This window comes from Lolium rigidum, chromosome 6 (assembly GCF_022539505.1).
Source record: "Lolium rigidum isolate FL_2022 chromosome 6, APGP_CSIRO_Lrig_0.1, whole genome shotgun sequence".
NCBI lineage: Eukaryota > Viridiplantae > Streptophyta > Magnoliopsida > Poales > Poaceae > Lolium > Lolium rigidum.
This window is the reverse complement of record NC_061513.1, coordinates 121,810,447-121,822,554: the sequence shown is the minus strand read 5'-3', so window position 1 is coordinate 121,822,554 and position 12,108 is coordinate 121,810,447. Positions and strand designations below refer to the sequence as shown.

Sequence of the window (12,108 nt, the reverse complement as noted above, 5' to 3'; positions counted from 1 at the left end):
CTTGGGATAGGGCAAACCGGTCTGCGTCCCAAAACTTTTTTTTTACAGCGTTGTAGCATCTGCCGGAGGAGCAATTTTGCGCTCTCGCGCTGGAAATGGCGGTTTATATAGGGCGCAACATATATAGCGCGTGTTGAAGATGCTCTAAGACTGCTCATAGTGGGAGTAACATTGCTCGTAACGTCACACATCTCAAGGTGTTTTGGTGACATGGCATGTCAATAAATTAAGAAAGAGAGTGAAGTGGTAACTAGCTATGTTACCATAACATCACACACCTCAAGGCAAGATGAGTCTACAACATACTAATAAATAACACAATGCATGACACACCATATAAGTTGCTATCCACTCTATGATAGAGTTTGGCTCTGGTGGTTAGGTCCCTTGTGGTGGAACCAGCCCACCCAGGTTCAAGTCCTAGATTTGGCATGTATGTTTGCATTTACCTGGATTTATTTCAGGATTTAACCGGCGCTATACTTTCAGTGGTAGGTGATGTGCCATGCCAGCTCAGTCCCTCGGAGGTGCTCATAGGGGTAGTGTGTGCGTGCGTGCGTTTTTTTTTTTTTTTTTTTTGCGAAACACAGTACAATCAAAGACGCTCATACATACGCGCACACACTCACCCCTATGAACGTACACACGCACACCTTACCCCTATGAGCACCTCAAAAAAAAAAAATTCAGTTTTTATCGGGCCTCGAGAGCCGACTTCCAATCTGGACCCGTTATAGGTGGACCCTACGTGTCAATGCCAACACGGCTGCGATTCACGCGCCGCTGCAATCTTCATTGTATATCCTTCTATATACCGACGCAGGTTGTTCAAAAAGAAAAATACCGACGCAGGTGGTGAACAGCCTAGCAAATTGTCACCGACATATGGGTCCAAACCAGGATATGGCCCACATGTCATTGCGTGTACTGCATAACCGGGTTGGCCCACCCACCCCCACCCCCAGCCCCATCCCATCTGAACCACACATCTGCCACGCCACGCGACTGCACCAAAGACAAAACACGCTCGCACCACCACTTCCATCCCCCTCTTTCTCCCTCGCCCAAACCCTCGCCGCCGCCGCCGCCGCCGCCATGGCCACTGCCACTTCCACAGCCGTCGCCTTCTCGGGTGCCACCGCCGCCTTGCCCAAACCGCGCACTCTCCCGCGTCACCTACTGCCCTCCTCACGCCGCGCCCTCACCGCCCCCATCAGGTGCTCCGCGGTGTCCCCTTCGCCTTCGCCCTCGCCCGCCCCTCCTGCCACCGCGCTCCGTCCATGGGGCCCATCCGAGCCCCGCAAGGGCGCCGACATCCTCGTCGAGGCCCTCGAGCGCTGCGGCATCAGCGACGTCTTCGCCTACCCGGGCGGCGCCTCAATGGAGATCCACCAGGCGCTCACGCGCTCGCCGCTCATCACCAACCACCTCTTCCGCCACGAGCAGGGGGAGGCCTTCGCGGCGTCCGGGTACGCCCGCGCGTCCGGCCGCGTCGGGGTCTGCGTCGCCACCTCCGGCCCGGGGGCCACCAACCTCGTCTCCGCGCTCGCCGACGCCCTCCTCGACTCCATCCCCATGGTGGCCATCACGGGGCAGGTCACGCGCCGCATGATCGGCACGGACGCCTTCCAGGAGACGCCCATCGTCGAGGTCACCCGCTCCATCACCAAGCACAACTACCTCGTCCTCGACGTCGAGGACATCCCCCGCGTCATCCAGGAAGCCTTCTTCCTCGCCTCCTCTGGCCGCCCGGGCCCGGTGCTCGTCGACATCCCCAAGGACATCCAGCAGCAGATGGCTGTGCCCGTCTGGGACGCGCCCATGAGTCTGCCAGGCTACATTGCCCGCCTGCCAAAGCCGCCGGCTACTGAATTGCTAGAGCAGGTCCTGCGTCTGGTTGGTGAGGCAAGACGCCCGATTCTCTATGTTGGCGGTGGCTGCTCTGCGTCCGGAGAGGAGCTGCGCCGCTTTGTTGAGCTCACTGGGATCCCAGTTACAACTACCCTCATGGGTCTTGGCAACTTCCCCAGCGACGACCCGCTCTCTCTGCGTATGCTTGGGATGCATGGCACTGTCTACGCAAACTACGCCGTAGATAAGGCTGACCTGCTGCTTGCATTTGGCGTGAGGTTTGATGACCGCGTCACTGGGAAAATCGAGGCTTTTGCAAGCAGGTCCAAGATTGTGCACATTGACATCGATCCAGCTGAGATTGGCAAGAACAAGCAGCCGCATGTCTCCATTTGTGCAGATGTCAAGCTCGCTTTGCAGGGCCTGAATGCTCTGCTAACTGGGACCAAAGCACACAAGGGTTTCGACTTTGCTTCGTGGCATGAGGAGTTGGAGCAGCAGAAAAGGGAGTTTCCTCTGGGATACAAAACCTTCGGGGAGGCCATCCCACCGCAATATGCTATCCAGGTACTGGATGAGCTCACCAAAGGTGAGGCCATCATTGCCACTGGTGTTGGGCAGCACCAGATGTGGGCGGCTCAGTATTACACCTACAAGCGCCCACGGCAGTGGCTGTCTTCGGCTGGTCTGGGGGCAATGGGGTTTGGGCTGCCAGCTGCAGCTGGTGCCGCTGTGGCTAACCCAGGGGTCACAGTTGTTGACATTGATGGGGATGGTAGCTTCCTCATGAACATTCAGGAGTTGGCGCTGATTCGCATTGAGAACCTCCCAGTTAAGGTGATGATATTGAACAACCAGCATCTTGGAATGGTGGTGCAGTGGGAGGACAGGTTTTACAAGGCCAATCGGGCGCATACATACCTTGGGAACCCAGAAAATGAGAGTGAGATATATCCAGATTTTGTGACCATTGCTAAAGGGTTCAATGTTCCTGCAGTTCGGGTGACAAAGAGGAGTGAAGTCCGTGCAGCAATCAAGAAGATGCTTGAGACCCCTGGGCCATACTTGTTGGATATCATCGTCCCTCACCAGGAGCATGTGCTGCCTATGATCCCTAGCGGTGGTGCTTTCAAGGACATTATCATGGAAGGTGATGGCAGGATTGCGTATTAATCGGAACTTCTGCAAGAGCTCGACCTACAAGACCTATAAGTGCAATATGCCTAATCAGCATGATGCTGGTGTATGTTATATCCATGTGTTCGCTAATTTGCTTGTTTGATGAGCTTGGTTTGGTAGTCTTACCTAGCTCTGGACCTTCTAGGTTTTCTAGTCTGTTCTTTTCCGTAGGCATATGCTGTCATAAGAGATCATGCAAGTTTCTTGTCCTACATATCAATAATAAGTACTTTCATGGAATAATTCTCAGTATGTTAGTTCCAAGTCTTCTCGCCATGTTTGGTTACTTGTACTAAGTGCATGTGTAAATGTATGTTGTCCCGATGGGAGATCAACGACAAGTTCTGGACTGGAAATCAGACGAGTTTGGGTGGAAGGAGAACATATGCATAGACCTATGTTCATATCATCGTTCCTTTCGTTCAGTAACCATCGACCCACAGTATATGCTACTTGTTCACTTGCGTGTGAAGTACATGATGAAGAATCTCTTGGGAATATGGGTTTTATTGTAGATAAAAGAAGACAATCTTTCTGTTAGATAGAGAATCTTGAGGATATCCTCACAGATTTTTCAAGGATACTTTTGGCTATCATGTATTACCTGTAGGCATGCAAGTGCCTGGTGAAGTATGCTTAAACCATAACAGTTTTAATTTATCATGACAGATCTCCACAAAATAGCCAGAATAGTTGTGCCTAAAATAAGTAATGTTTTCTTTGTGGCAAGCACAGATGAAGGTGCCCAACTTTGTTTCACTTTTAGGCACAGGTTTCTCCTTTATTTTGTAGTCCTAGGTCTTAACAGATCTTTTGCTAATGGTTCACTTCGATTTTGAGCTCCTCTTTCTATTTCATAGGATAATATCTTAGGCTAATGTAATACAAGCCTTGATATGTATGTGTGTGTGTCTTCGTCTTGCATGTTATATTTACTCAAAAGTCTTCGTACCCACGGGTGAATCAAGGAGCTATGTTGATGCATTCAGCTTTTGCGGATTGATGTTGGTTAGATGGATCTGGATGGACCTATGTTAGTTTTAGCTCCGTGTGAGTGGTTACCTTATATTCCCAAGCTTCATGTTCAGTGGACCTTGGTGGAGACTCATGTAGCCTCTGTACATTCGTTCTTGGTATGTGAATTCTTAAATATATTTATAGATGAATGCTAAGCTCCATGGTGAAGCACGATTCTGTCTTTGATTACTTCTTCCGTGGGCTGTTGTTCTCTGTTAAGATAAAGTCTTCACATGTAGCATACCTGTAAGATATTGATTGGTGTTGACTGTGCAGGAGCTTTGAGTTTAGGAACCAAGTGCAAACTTTATTTATAAAACCAAGAATATTAAATAAGGTATTTTTTTTACAAATTAGAATCCGTATCTATCTGGTGTAACAATCGAAGAGAGGTATTGTTGTTTTTGTTAAGTTCATACCTTTACGTGTTACTTAGATTCACGCAAATATACATACCACTGAATGTAGCTGCTCCATCTGATTGTATCATTTATCGTGTTTGTTTGGGGTCGCGCTGCGCCTTCCTTACATGGTGTTAGTTATTGTAATGTATTTTCCTATTTTCCTGGTTGTATAAGCGATTGGTACTCCGTTCGTGATTTTGTTTGCTCTTATCCTAATTTCACTCTTATCTGCTTCGTTTTGTAAAATTTTAAAAACATATTATTATTTTCCTGCCTGCTTTTTATTGTCGTTATACGAAATGTAAATAGTGCTGAATTCCACGGGCACAACTCTTAATCTAGTATCTCTACAACTGTAAGAACATTGCAAGGATTGAATTTCTCTACGGAAATAAAGAAATTTTGACATTTTCAGAATTTCGGGAAGTCACATCGATGATTTTGTCAACCTATTAAAGAAACTTTCAGGAGTGTACTGTCCATGGTTTCAGATATTTCCGAACAAGTAAAATATCATGACAGCGGAAGGCTCCCTTGCCCTCTGAACTTGTAAGAACCGTATTTAGCATCTTCCTTGCAAGTGCAGCAATTGATCTCCAATAGCAGCGAGTTAACCATTGACACGGCATCAGAAGTCCAAAATTCATAAGTACTGTACTTTGTTTTTTGTAGAAATGGCATGCATCCGAGGGTGGATGATGAATTGTACATAGCTTACATTTTCCTTATTATGTCATACAATGCCAACATTCAGAGCATCTCCACTCGTCCCCCCGAGGAGGCCCCCGGCGAGCGTTTTTTCCATCCGGACGGCGAAATTCGGCCCAGTCGCGCCCCCGGTTCCTCGTTTTCGTCCGGATTTGGGCCTAAATTCATCCGGCGATCCCACGCCCCCGGCCCCCCGGGGAGCTCTCGGGGACTCCGGACGAGTGAAAAGCGGGGAAGGGCCCGATCCGTCGGTGACTCGACGCACGAACCCCACCGCCACGTCGCTCAAAATCTCCCCCACCCCTCGTATCTCTCTCGCCGCCGGCACCACCCCGCCGGCTTGTTGCCCGGATTGCGCCGCCACTCCTTCCCCACCTGCCTATATTCCGCCATGTTTGGACGACGGCCTATCCGGGCCGCTCTTCCGCCGGCCTCGTTTTCCGGCCTGCTTGCTCGTCGTCGCTCGCGGCTCGGGCTGCCTCGACCACGCCCGTCGGGTGTTCGTCCATTTGCCTCGCCGGCCATGGACTCGGACGAAGAGGAGGAGCAGATGTTCGTCGAGCTTATGCAAGAAGAGATGGCAGCAGCCGCCCAAGACGACGAGCACATGATGATCCTTGGTTGCTTGGCAAGCATGTACGCCGGACCGGCAACTCGTCGGCGTGGTGGGTCGGCACGAGGTCGCCGGAAGTGCAAGCCGAGACAGCGACCGGAGGGCTACCGCATGTTGTACGCCGACTACTTCGCCGACAATCCGTTGCACGGTGAGAGTGTTTTCCGGCATCGTTTCGGGATGAGCGAAAGCTATTTCGCAAATTGTGTATGCCATCCGCCACTTTGATCCCTACTTCGGATGCAAGGCGGATTGCACTCGGTTTGGTTGGATTTTCGTCACCGCAGAAGTGCACAGTGGCTATGAGGATGCTCGGCGTATGGAGCTCCCGGTGATACCGCGGATGACTATCTTCGGATGGCGGAGTCCACCGCCCTTGATTGTTTCTACCGGTTCTGCAGGGCCGTCATAGCAGTGTTCGGGGACTATTACTTGAGATCACCCACCGTCGAAGACACTCGGAGGATCCTTGCAACAAATGAAGCTAGAGGTTTTCCAGGGATGCTTGGAAGCATTGATCGCATGCATTGGCAATGGAAGAACTGTCCGTTTGCGTGCGGTGGAATGTACAAGGGTCACAAAAAGGCTGCACTCGTGATACTTGAAGCGGTGGCTACCCATGATCTTTGGATTTGGCACTCTTTCTTTGGTATGCCCGGATCCAACAATGACATCAACGTCCTAAACTGCTCCCCGGTCTTTTCCAAGCTTGTTGAGGGTCATGCTCCCCGGTGGACTATGTGATCAATGGTCGGCACTACAACAAAGGATACTACCTTGCGGACGGTATCTATCCAAAGTGGGCAACATTTGTGAAGACGATCTCCAACCCTAGCACCCCCAAACTTTGCGAGTTTGTCAAGAAACAAGAAGCTTGCCGAAAAGACGTCGAGCGAGCATTTGGTGTCCTACGACAGAGATTTGCTCGTCGTCCGGTTCCCCGCTATGACTTGGTCCAAAGATCGGATGTGGGAGGTGATGAACTGCCGTGTGTGCCTACACAACATGATTATTGAAGATGAGCGAAAGCATCCGGTTCCTCCGGCTGAGCAACAAGCACCATATGAGAGAGAGGGTCCTCTTGCACGGCCTAATCACCGAGTGCCTCCATCATGGGCCGCCTTCATTGCTATGCGCCGGGAGATTCGAGACTCTACAATGCACCAGCTCGCTGCAAGATGATCCGGTGGAGCACATATGGAGGCTCCGAGGCAACGCCAACGCCGACGCCAACTAGTCTCGTCTTAATTTGTTTGAAAAATTGTGAAATTTGTGTGCTTCATTTGTTTCAAGCACTTGTTAAACATTGTACTCGTTATCGCCGAATTTGTTTCAGCAATTTTCGTCCTCTTGTTTGCCCAACTTGTTAAATTTTATGTTGAATTTGTTTGAAATATGTCAAATGGTCGAGGTTGGGGGTTTCCTGCCGGGGGGACGGCTGGAACTTCGGCGCTCCCCACGCCAAATCTTCATCCAATCCGGACGAAAATTTCGCCGGATTTGGGCGTGGGGAGCGCCAACGAGTGGGGATGCTCTCAGAGAAGGGGCTCTATCATCATTACGCAAAGCTAATAACTAAGCTCCATTTGGTACAGATAGCCAATGATCAAGCGTCCACGGGATGGGATCTGATTTGTGATAGCACATGAGTTGTCTCATTAGAAAATTCGCCAGAACTCCCTAGTTTTCCTTTTCACATCATTTTAGTGTGTGCTGGTCCGGTAGCTCCATAAACAAAGCGATCATGTCGACCGCAAAAATCACAGCTAACCACAGCTTCTAAGATCGTGGGAGCCCCCACTGAATCATAATTACATCTACGCTACAGCCTGAACAGGGTGGCATATACTCGTATCCTGCTGTTTAGCCAAAGAACCAAACATCCTTCACAGCTGCAAAAAAGAGATTTGATTTTACTGAAACCAATGTCTACAGAGACATGTTTATGGGTTGCTGAATGACAGATCCATTTGGCATGTTTAACAAACCCTTATTTATTTATTTACAAACGATAAAACCTCAGAACACTAGGCCAAAACTTCTGTGAGAAATACATCTACAGCTGTATGTGTTTGACATGATCTATGGTTTTAAGAGGTACATGGAAACATAACAATCATTGTGATAGTTGATAACTGGCAGACAAAAAAAAATGAAAGACCGATTTAACAAGTTGTGAGCAGATGCAGTTACACTATATCAGAAGATAGAACTGCACCTTCTTGGGCAGAAAAAACGCTTTTGAAACTGTAGCACGAGAAATACTAGTTTGTCACTACAATCAAGGGCAGGCGAGCTCAAAAGAAGTACAAGCCAGCTCGGGGCACATGTAAAGAGGTCTGATAGGAGATGATTCAGTACGCGAACGAACTGGATTTACATGATTTAACAGTCTAGTAGGAGCATTTGGTACAAAGATGGACCACCCCAAACCTGGCACCCCTGTACATTCATTCAACTACCTACCCAGAATTGATAATACCTGTCACCGAAATCTCTTATCCTTTTGGAGGAGGATATTTGGGTTCCTCTTAGATCCTGTTAGCTCGCCCCATCTCGTCCCTGGTCCATGAACGCGTGAAGAAATGCTCCAGAGGGTGTCTCCTTGCTGGCCAGCCGCATCTTTCGTTGGCTTTGCAATAGCTTTGGATTTCATCAGAGGATTCTTGTTGCCTTTACCCATGCCAGCTCCTAGCAGCCATCTTGAGCCAGCTTGCTGCTGTGTTTGATTACCCCATGGTTTTGTCTTCTCAGGCTCGCTCTTAAAGCCAGCTACATGCACTTCTGTGACTTTAAACTGAGGGGCAGAATCTTCCTCCTCGATCTTTTCTTCAGCAACCAATGCCTTATCTAGAATCTCCTCAGTCTTGGGCTCCTCATAATATTCCTCACTGTTACCTTTCTCCGAAACAGTGTTGTATATCTTGGGCTTTGGGGGAATAAAAACCCTCTCCACTTGAATCAGAGAAAGCATCGGTGTGCCAACTGGCTCATAGTTACGTAGCGGGTCACGCAACTGAACCATAAGAGCAACTGTGAAGTTGTTCCCCAACAAACCCCATCTTCTACCAGATCTTCTGCTTTTCTTGTCCGCATTCTGGTTTTCAGCAAGTAGGTCCATTGATTTGGCATGGTGGGCAGCAAGTATTTTCGATGTACGGTCACTGAACTGTTCCTCTTCATCGACCACTCCAGAATCAAGTCTCATCCACTCATCTAGAGTGATTGATAATCCCATTAGTCCATCAACATCACCACCACTTTGTTTAACATCCAGAAGCTGCAATCCCGCAGTCCCTTCTAACCCAAGGGTCCGTGTATTCTCTGCGCATTTTCCTTGCAGAGATGAAATCTCACCAACAGGGTGGGCACTGATATTGGAGGGTGCCTCTTCTTCAGACATGCCAGATTGTATCCTCAGACCCTCAATAGAAAGGGCTTCAATTTTTTCCATAGCTAATGGGGCAAGGTCCTCAAGTGAAACATATTCTGAAGCATTTATCCCACCCAATGATGATGACAGATCAGCACCTCTTCTTTTCTTCTTCTTTCCCAAGGGAGCATCACTGACCCCTCCTGCCAAAGCTTCCATGCTATGGTTCTCCAATAGGTCATATCTGCATTTGTTAGAGCAATATGTTTTAGCCAGGGTAAATGGTTAAGTAGGAAGAAGTCATGAGCAAGCATGACAAGAAAGATTTCTAACCTTCCAGCAGACTCTAGAGCAGGACAAGCCCCCCAGGCGAGCTGCTGCATCATTTTGCCATTCACATCTTCCAAGGGCATAAGTTTGTTTGCTTGCATTGATAGCTTTTCGATTCCAACTGAAGCTAGACCGTGCAATATCTCCATAATTCCAGAGCCCATTTCTGCTGGTAACACGATTGGAGAAGAAGCCTGCATGACCAGGCTACAGTTGTTCTTTGCATTCTTGAAAAGAGCTGGATTCATCGACCGCAGAAATCCTCCATCTTCTGTCTGAATAAATGGGCCCAAACCATCAGCCAAAGGCGGCAGCTCGAGGGGCAGCTCAGGTGGTATGTCAATGGGGCTACCAAACCCACTTCTAGTTCCACGTGGGGAAGATTGGAAGGACTTCTCATTTAGCCCGAACTGACGCATCAAAGCTTCAGCTTCCTGGTCTTCCAGTGACTTGGCTGTAAATGTGGCGTCTATGGGCGGAGCTGCACTCTGCAGCTCAAGCTCAGCCTCGTGTATGATTGCGGAGAGATCAAATTCCTCTGCAAAGTCGTCACAACTAGCTTCGTCCGCTCCATCTTCGAAATCCAAACCTAGAATACAGTCCCCAGACTCCAGAGCTTCTTTTTCGAATTGCTTCCAAAGCTTCTCTCTCGGCGACTCTGAATCACTGTCTGTGGTTGGCCCAAATGGGCTATGCTCTATCCCAAGCATTTCCAAAAACTCGCTAGCAACAAAATCAGACGAAGCATCCACGCTGCGTGATCTGCTCTTCCTGCTGGCGGAACTGTAACCGTCTTCCGTGCCCATGCAGCTCATTCGCCTAGAAAGCTTATCGTCTAGAGTTGGCGAATCAAATTCATCTGGCTCCACAATTGAGAATTTGTTGAATAAAGACTCCAGATCCTGCAGTTCTGCATCCTCTGCCAGCTGACCATCTTCTTCCAATGCTGAAGTAGGGAGCAAGGCTGCTTGTACAGGCGCAGCCTGCTTGTCTCCCACATCGTCCGTTTCAGGAGCGACATCGCTGGGCTCCTCTTCCAGCTTCACTTCAACGGTGTCGTCTTTAGCAGGATCGTCGCTTAAAAATGCAGGCTTGGTCGTTCCCTCTTCATTAGCTTCGCCATTAAAATTCTGTGCAGGATGAGCCACATAGTCAGCTTCGACAGGTTTGAGCTGCTCCAGATCCTGGAGGGCGACCTCAACTCCCTGCTCAACCACATTGAACTCTGCGCTGTAGCAATCGCCATCTGGGTGCCCCAAGTCCCCCTCCCCCTTCTTCACCTCCACCGACGTGCAATGCTTTGACTCCGGCGAGCCATCCTCCTCGGGTTCTACTGCTGCCTTTTTTGTGGCATCAAGACCTGCGTCACCAGCAAAGGCCAAGGCTTTGGCAGGCCTGGTGGTGCTGGGCAGAACCTCGTGCAGCACCCTGACGACGTCCCGGGTCCGTGCAGGCACGGGCGTGGGCGCCTGCCGCGCCACGGAGCCGCGCCTGAGCCCGGCCACCTGCTGCTCCCCGGCGGCGGGCACGAGCGCGCAGGCGAAGGTGACGTTGAGGCGCGCGCCGCGCGCGACGCCGGAGAGGCGGAAGCTGGTGGTCCACTTGCCGAACCCGGAGTCGCCGCCGTCGTCGAGGTCGTCGATGGAGAGCGGGAGGAGCCGGGTGAGGTCGACCTCGTGCCTGCCGAGCTCGAGCGCGGCGGCGTTGACGGCGACGGCGAAGGCCCGCGGCTCGTACTTGACCGCGTTCTTGGCCCCGCGCGAGAAGTAGACGGGCGAGCGCTGCGTGAGGGGCTCGTCGAAGGCGGCGGCGCCCAGGGCTGGGGGGACCGCGCGGGTGGAGGCGCTGGCGGAGAGGCGGCGGAAGTGGACGGTGAGCGGGGAGCCGTCGAGGGCTGTGGGGAGGCCGTCGATGGAGTGTACGTGTAGGGTGAAGGCGCAGTCCAGGCGGCGCCGGCCCAGGTGGGAGATGGCTGTCAGGGACTTTTTCCAGAAGGAGGAGGAGGTGGTGGTGGTGGTGGTGGAGGAGGTGGAGGGGGAGGGGAGGAGCTTGCGGGAGGAGGAAGGCTTGAGCTTGGGCTGCTTGTGGTCGGCGGTGGCAGATGGGGGCGGGAGCGGGAGCGAGCGGCGGCGGCGCGAGGGGTCGAGGGAGAGGGCCTTGTGGAGCGTGACGATGTCACGCGCGAGGGCCGCGTCGCCCGCCTCCGCCGCGCGGTCGGCGGCCGCCGGCGGGGGGCGGCGCGAGGACATGAGGGTTGGGGATTTTTGGGGGAGAGACGGCGCGGCCGGCGACAGGCAGAAAGAAAGACAGGGGAGCGGAGCGGGTGCCTTGCGTTATTCAGCTGGTTTGTTGTTGCCTTGTTGGTTTTGCAATCTTGTTGTTTACTGCTGGGTGGGCTTGGCCTTGGCGTCTCCGCTCCGGTGCTTGCTTTGTTTTGGACTTTTGGCTGTGGGTAGCTGGAATTGGGATCTGGGGGATTCGAATTCTTGTCTTGCCTTGTGTGATGGGGATGGGGATGGATTCGAAATGGAACAGTGCAATGGGAGCGTCCCAGTAGCTCGTGAAGAGAGAGGAGGACTCGTGGCGTGGGCTTGGGTTGTGGTTGCGATCGTATATTGAAAGGTTTGGGGGTT

General features: G+C 51.2%; 2 protein-coding genes across 2 annotated transcripts; one reads left to right on the top strand and one right to left on the bottom strand.

Moving 5' to 3' along the window:
* The first annotated feature begins 1,086 nt into the window (after window positions 1-1,086).
* LOC124660586 (acetolactate synthase 1, chloroplastic-like) lies at window positions 1,087-3,273 on the top strand. Its single transcript, XM_047198410.1, has one exon. The coding sequence runs from the start codon at window positions 1,096-1,098 to the stop codon at window positions 3,022-3,024; it is 1,929 nt and encodes a 642-aa protein (XP_047054366.1). The 5' UTR covers window positions 1,087-1,095; the 3' UTR covers window positions 3,025-3,273.
* Window positions 3,274-8,234: 4,961 nt separating this feature from the next.
* LOC124663217 (protein PLASTID MOVEMENT IMPAIRED 1-RELATED 1-like) lies at window positions 8,235-11,724 on the bottom strand. Its single transcript, XM_047200943.1, has 3 exons — window positions 11,529-11,724; window positions 9,479-11,495; window positions 8,235-9,389 (listed from the first exon to the last, which is right to left on the bottom strand). The coding sequence occupies exons 1-3, from the start codon at window positions 11,722-11,724 to the stop codon at window positions 8,258-8,260; spliced, it is 3,345 nt and encodes a 1,114-aa protein (XP_047056899.1). The 3' UTR covers window positions 8,235-8,257.
* Window positions 11,725-12,108: the final 384 nt, after the last annotated feature.

What these genes read in the sequence shown, in the direction of transcription:
- LOC124663217 (XM_047200943.1), bottom strand. Translation starts at nt 11,724, where the DNA reads ATGTCCTCGCGCCGCCCCCCGCCGGCGGCCGCCGACCGCGCGGCGGAG. An exon ending in GCTCAAGCCTTCCTCCTCCC is followed by an intron (nt 11,496 to 11,528) that starts GCAAGCTCCTCC and finishes CCACCTCCTCCA; the next exon opens with CCACCACCACCACCACCTCC. An exon ending in GCTCTAGAGTCTGCTGGAAG is followed by an intron (nt 9,390 to 9,478) that starts GTTAGAAATCTT and finishes TAACAAATGCAG; the next exon opens with ATATGACCTATTGGAGAACC.
- LOC124660586 (XM_047198410.1), top strand. Translation starts at nt 1,096, where the DNA reads ATGGCCACTGCCACTTCCACAGCCGTCGCCTTCTCGGGTGCCACCGCC.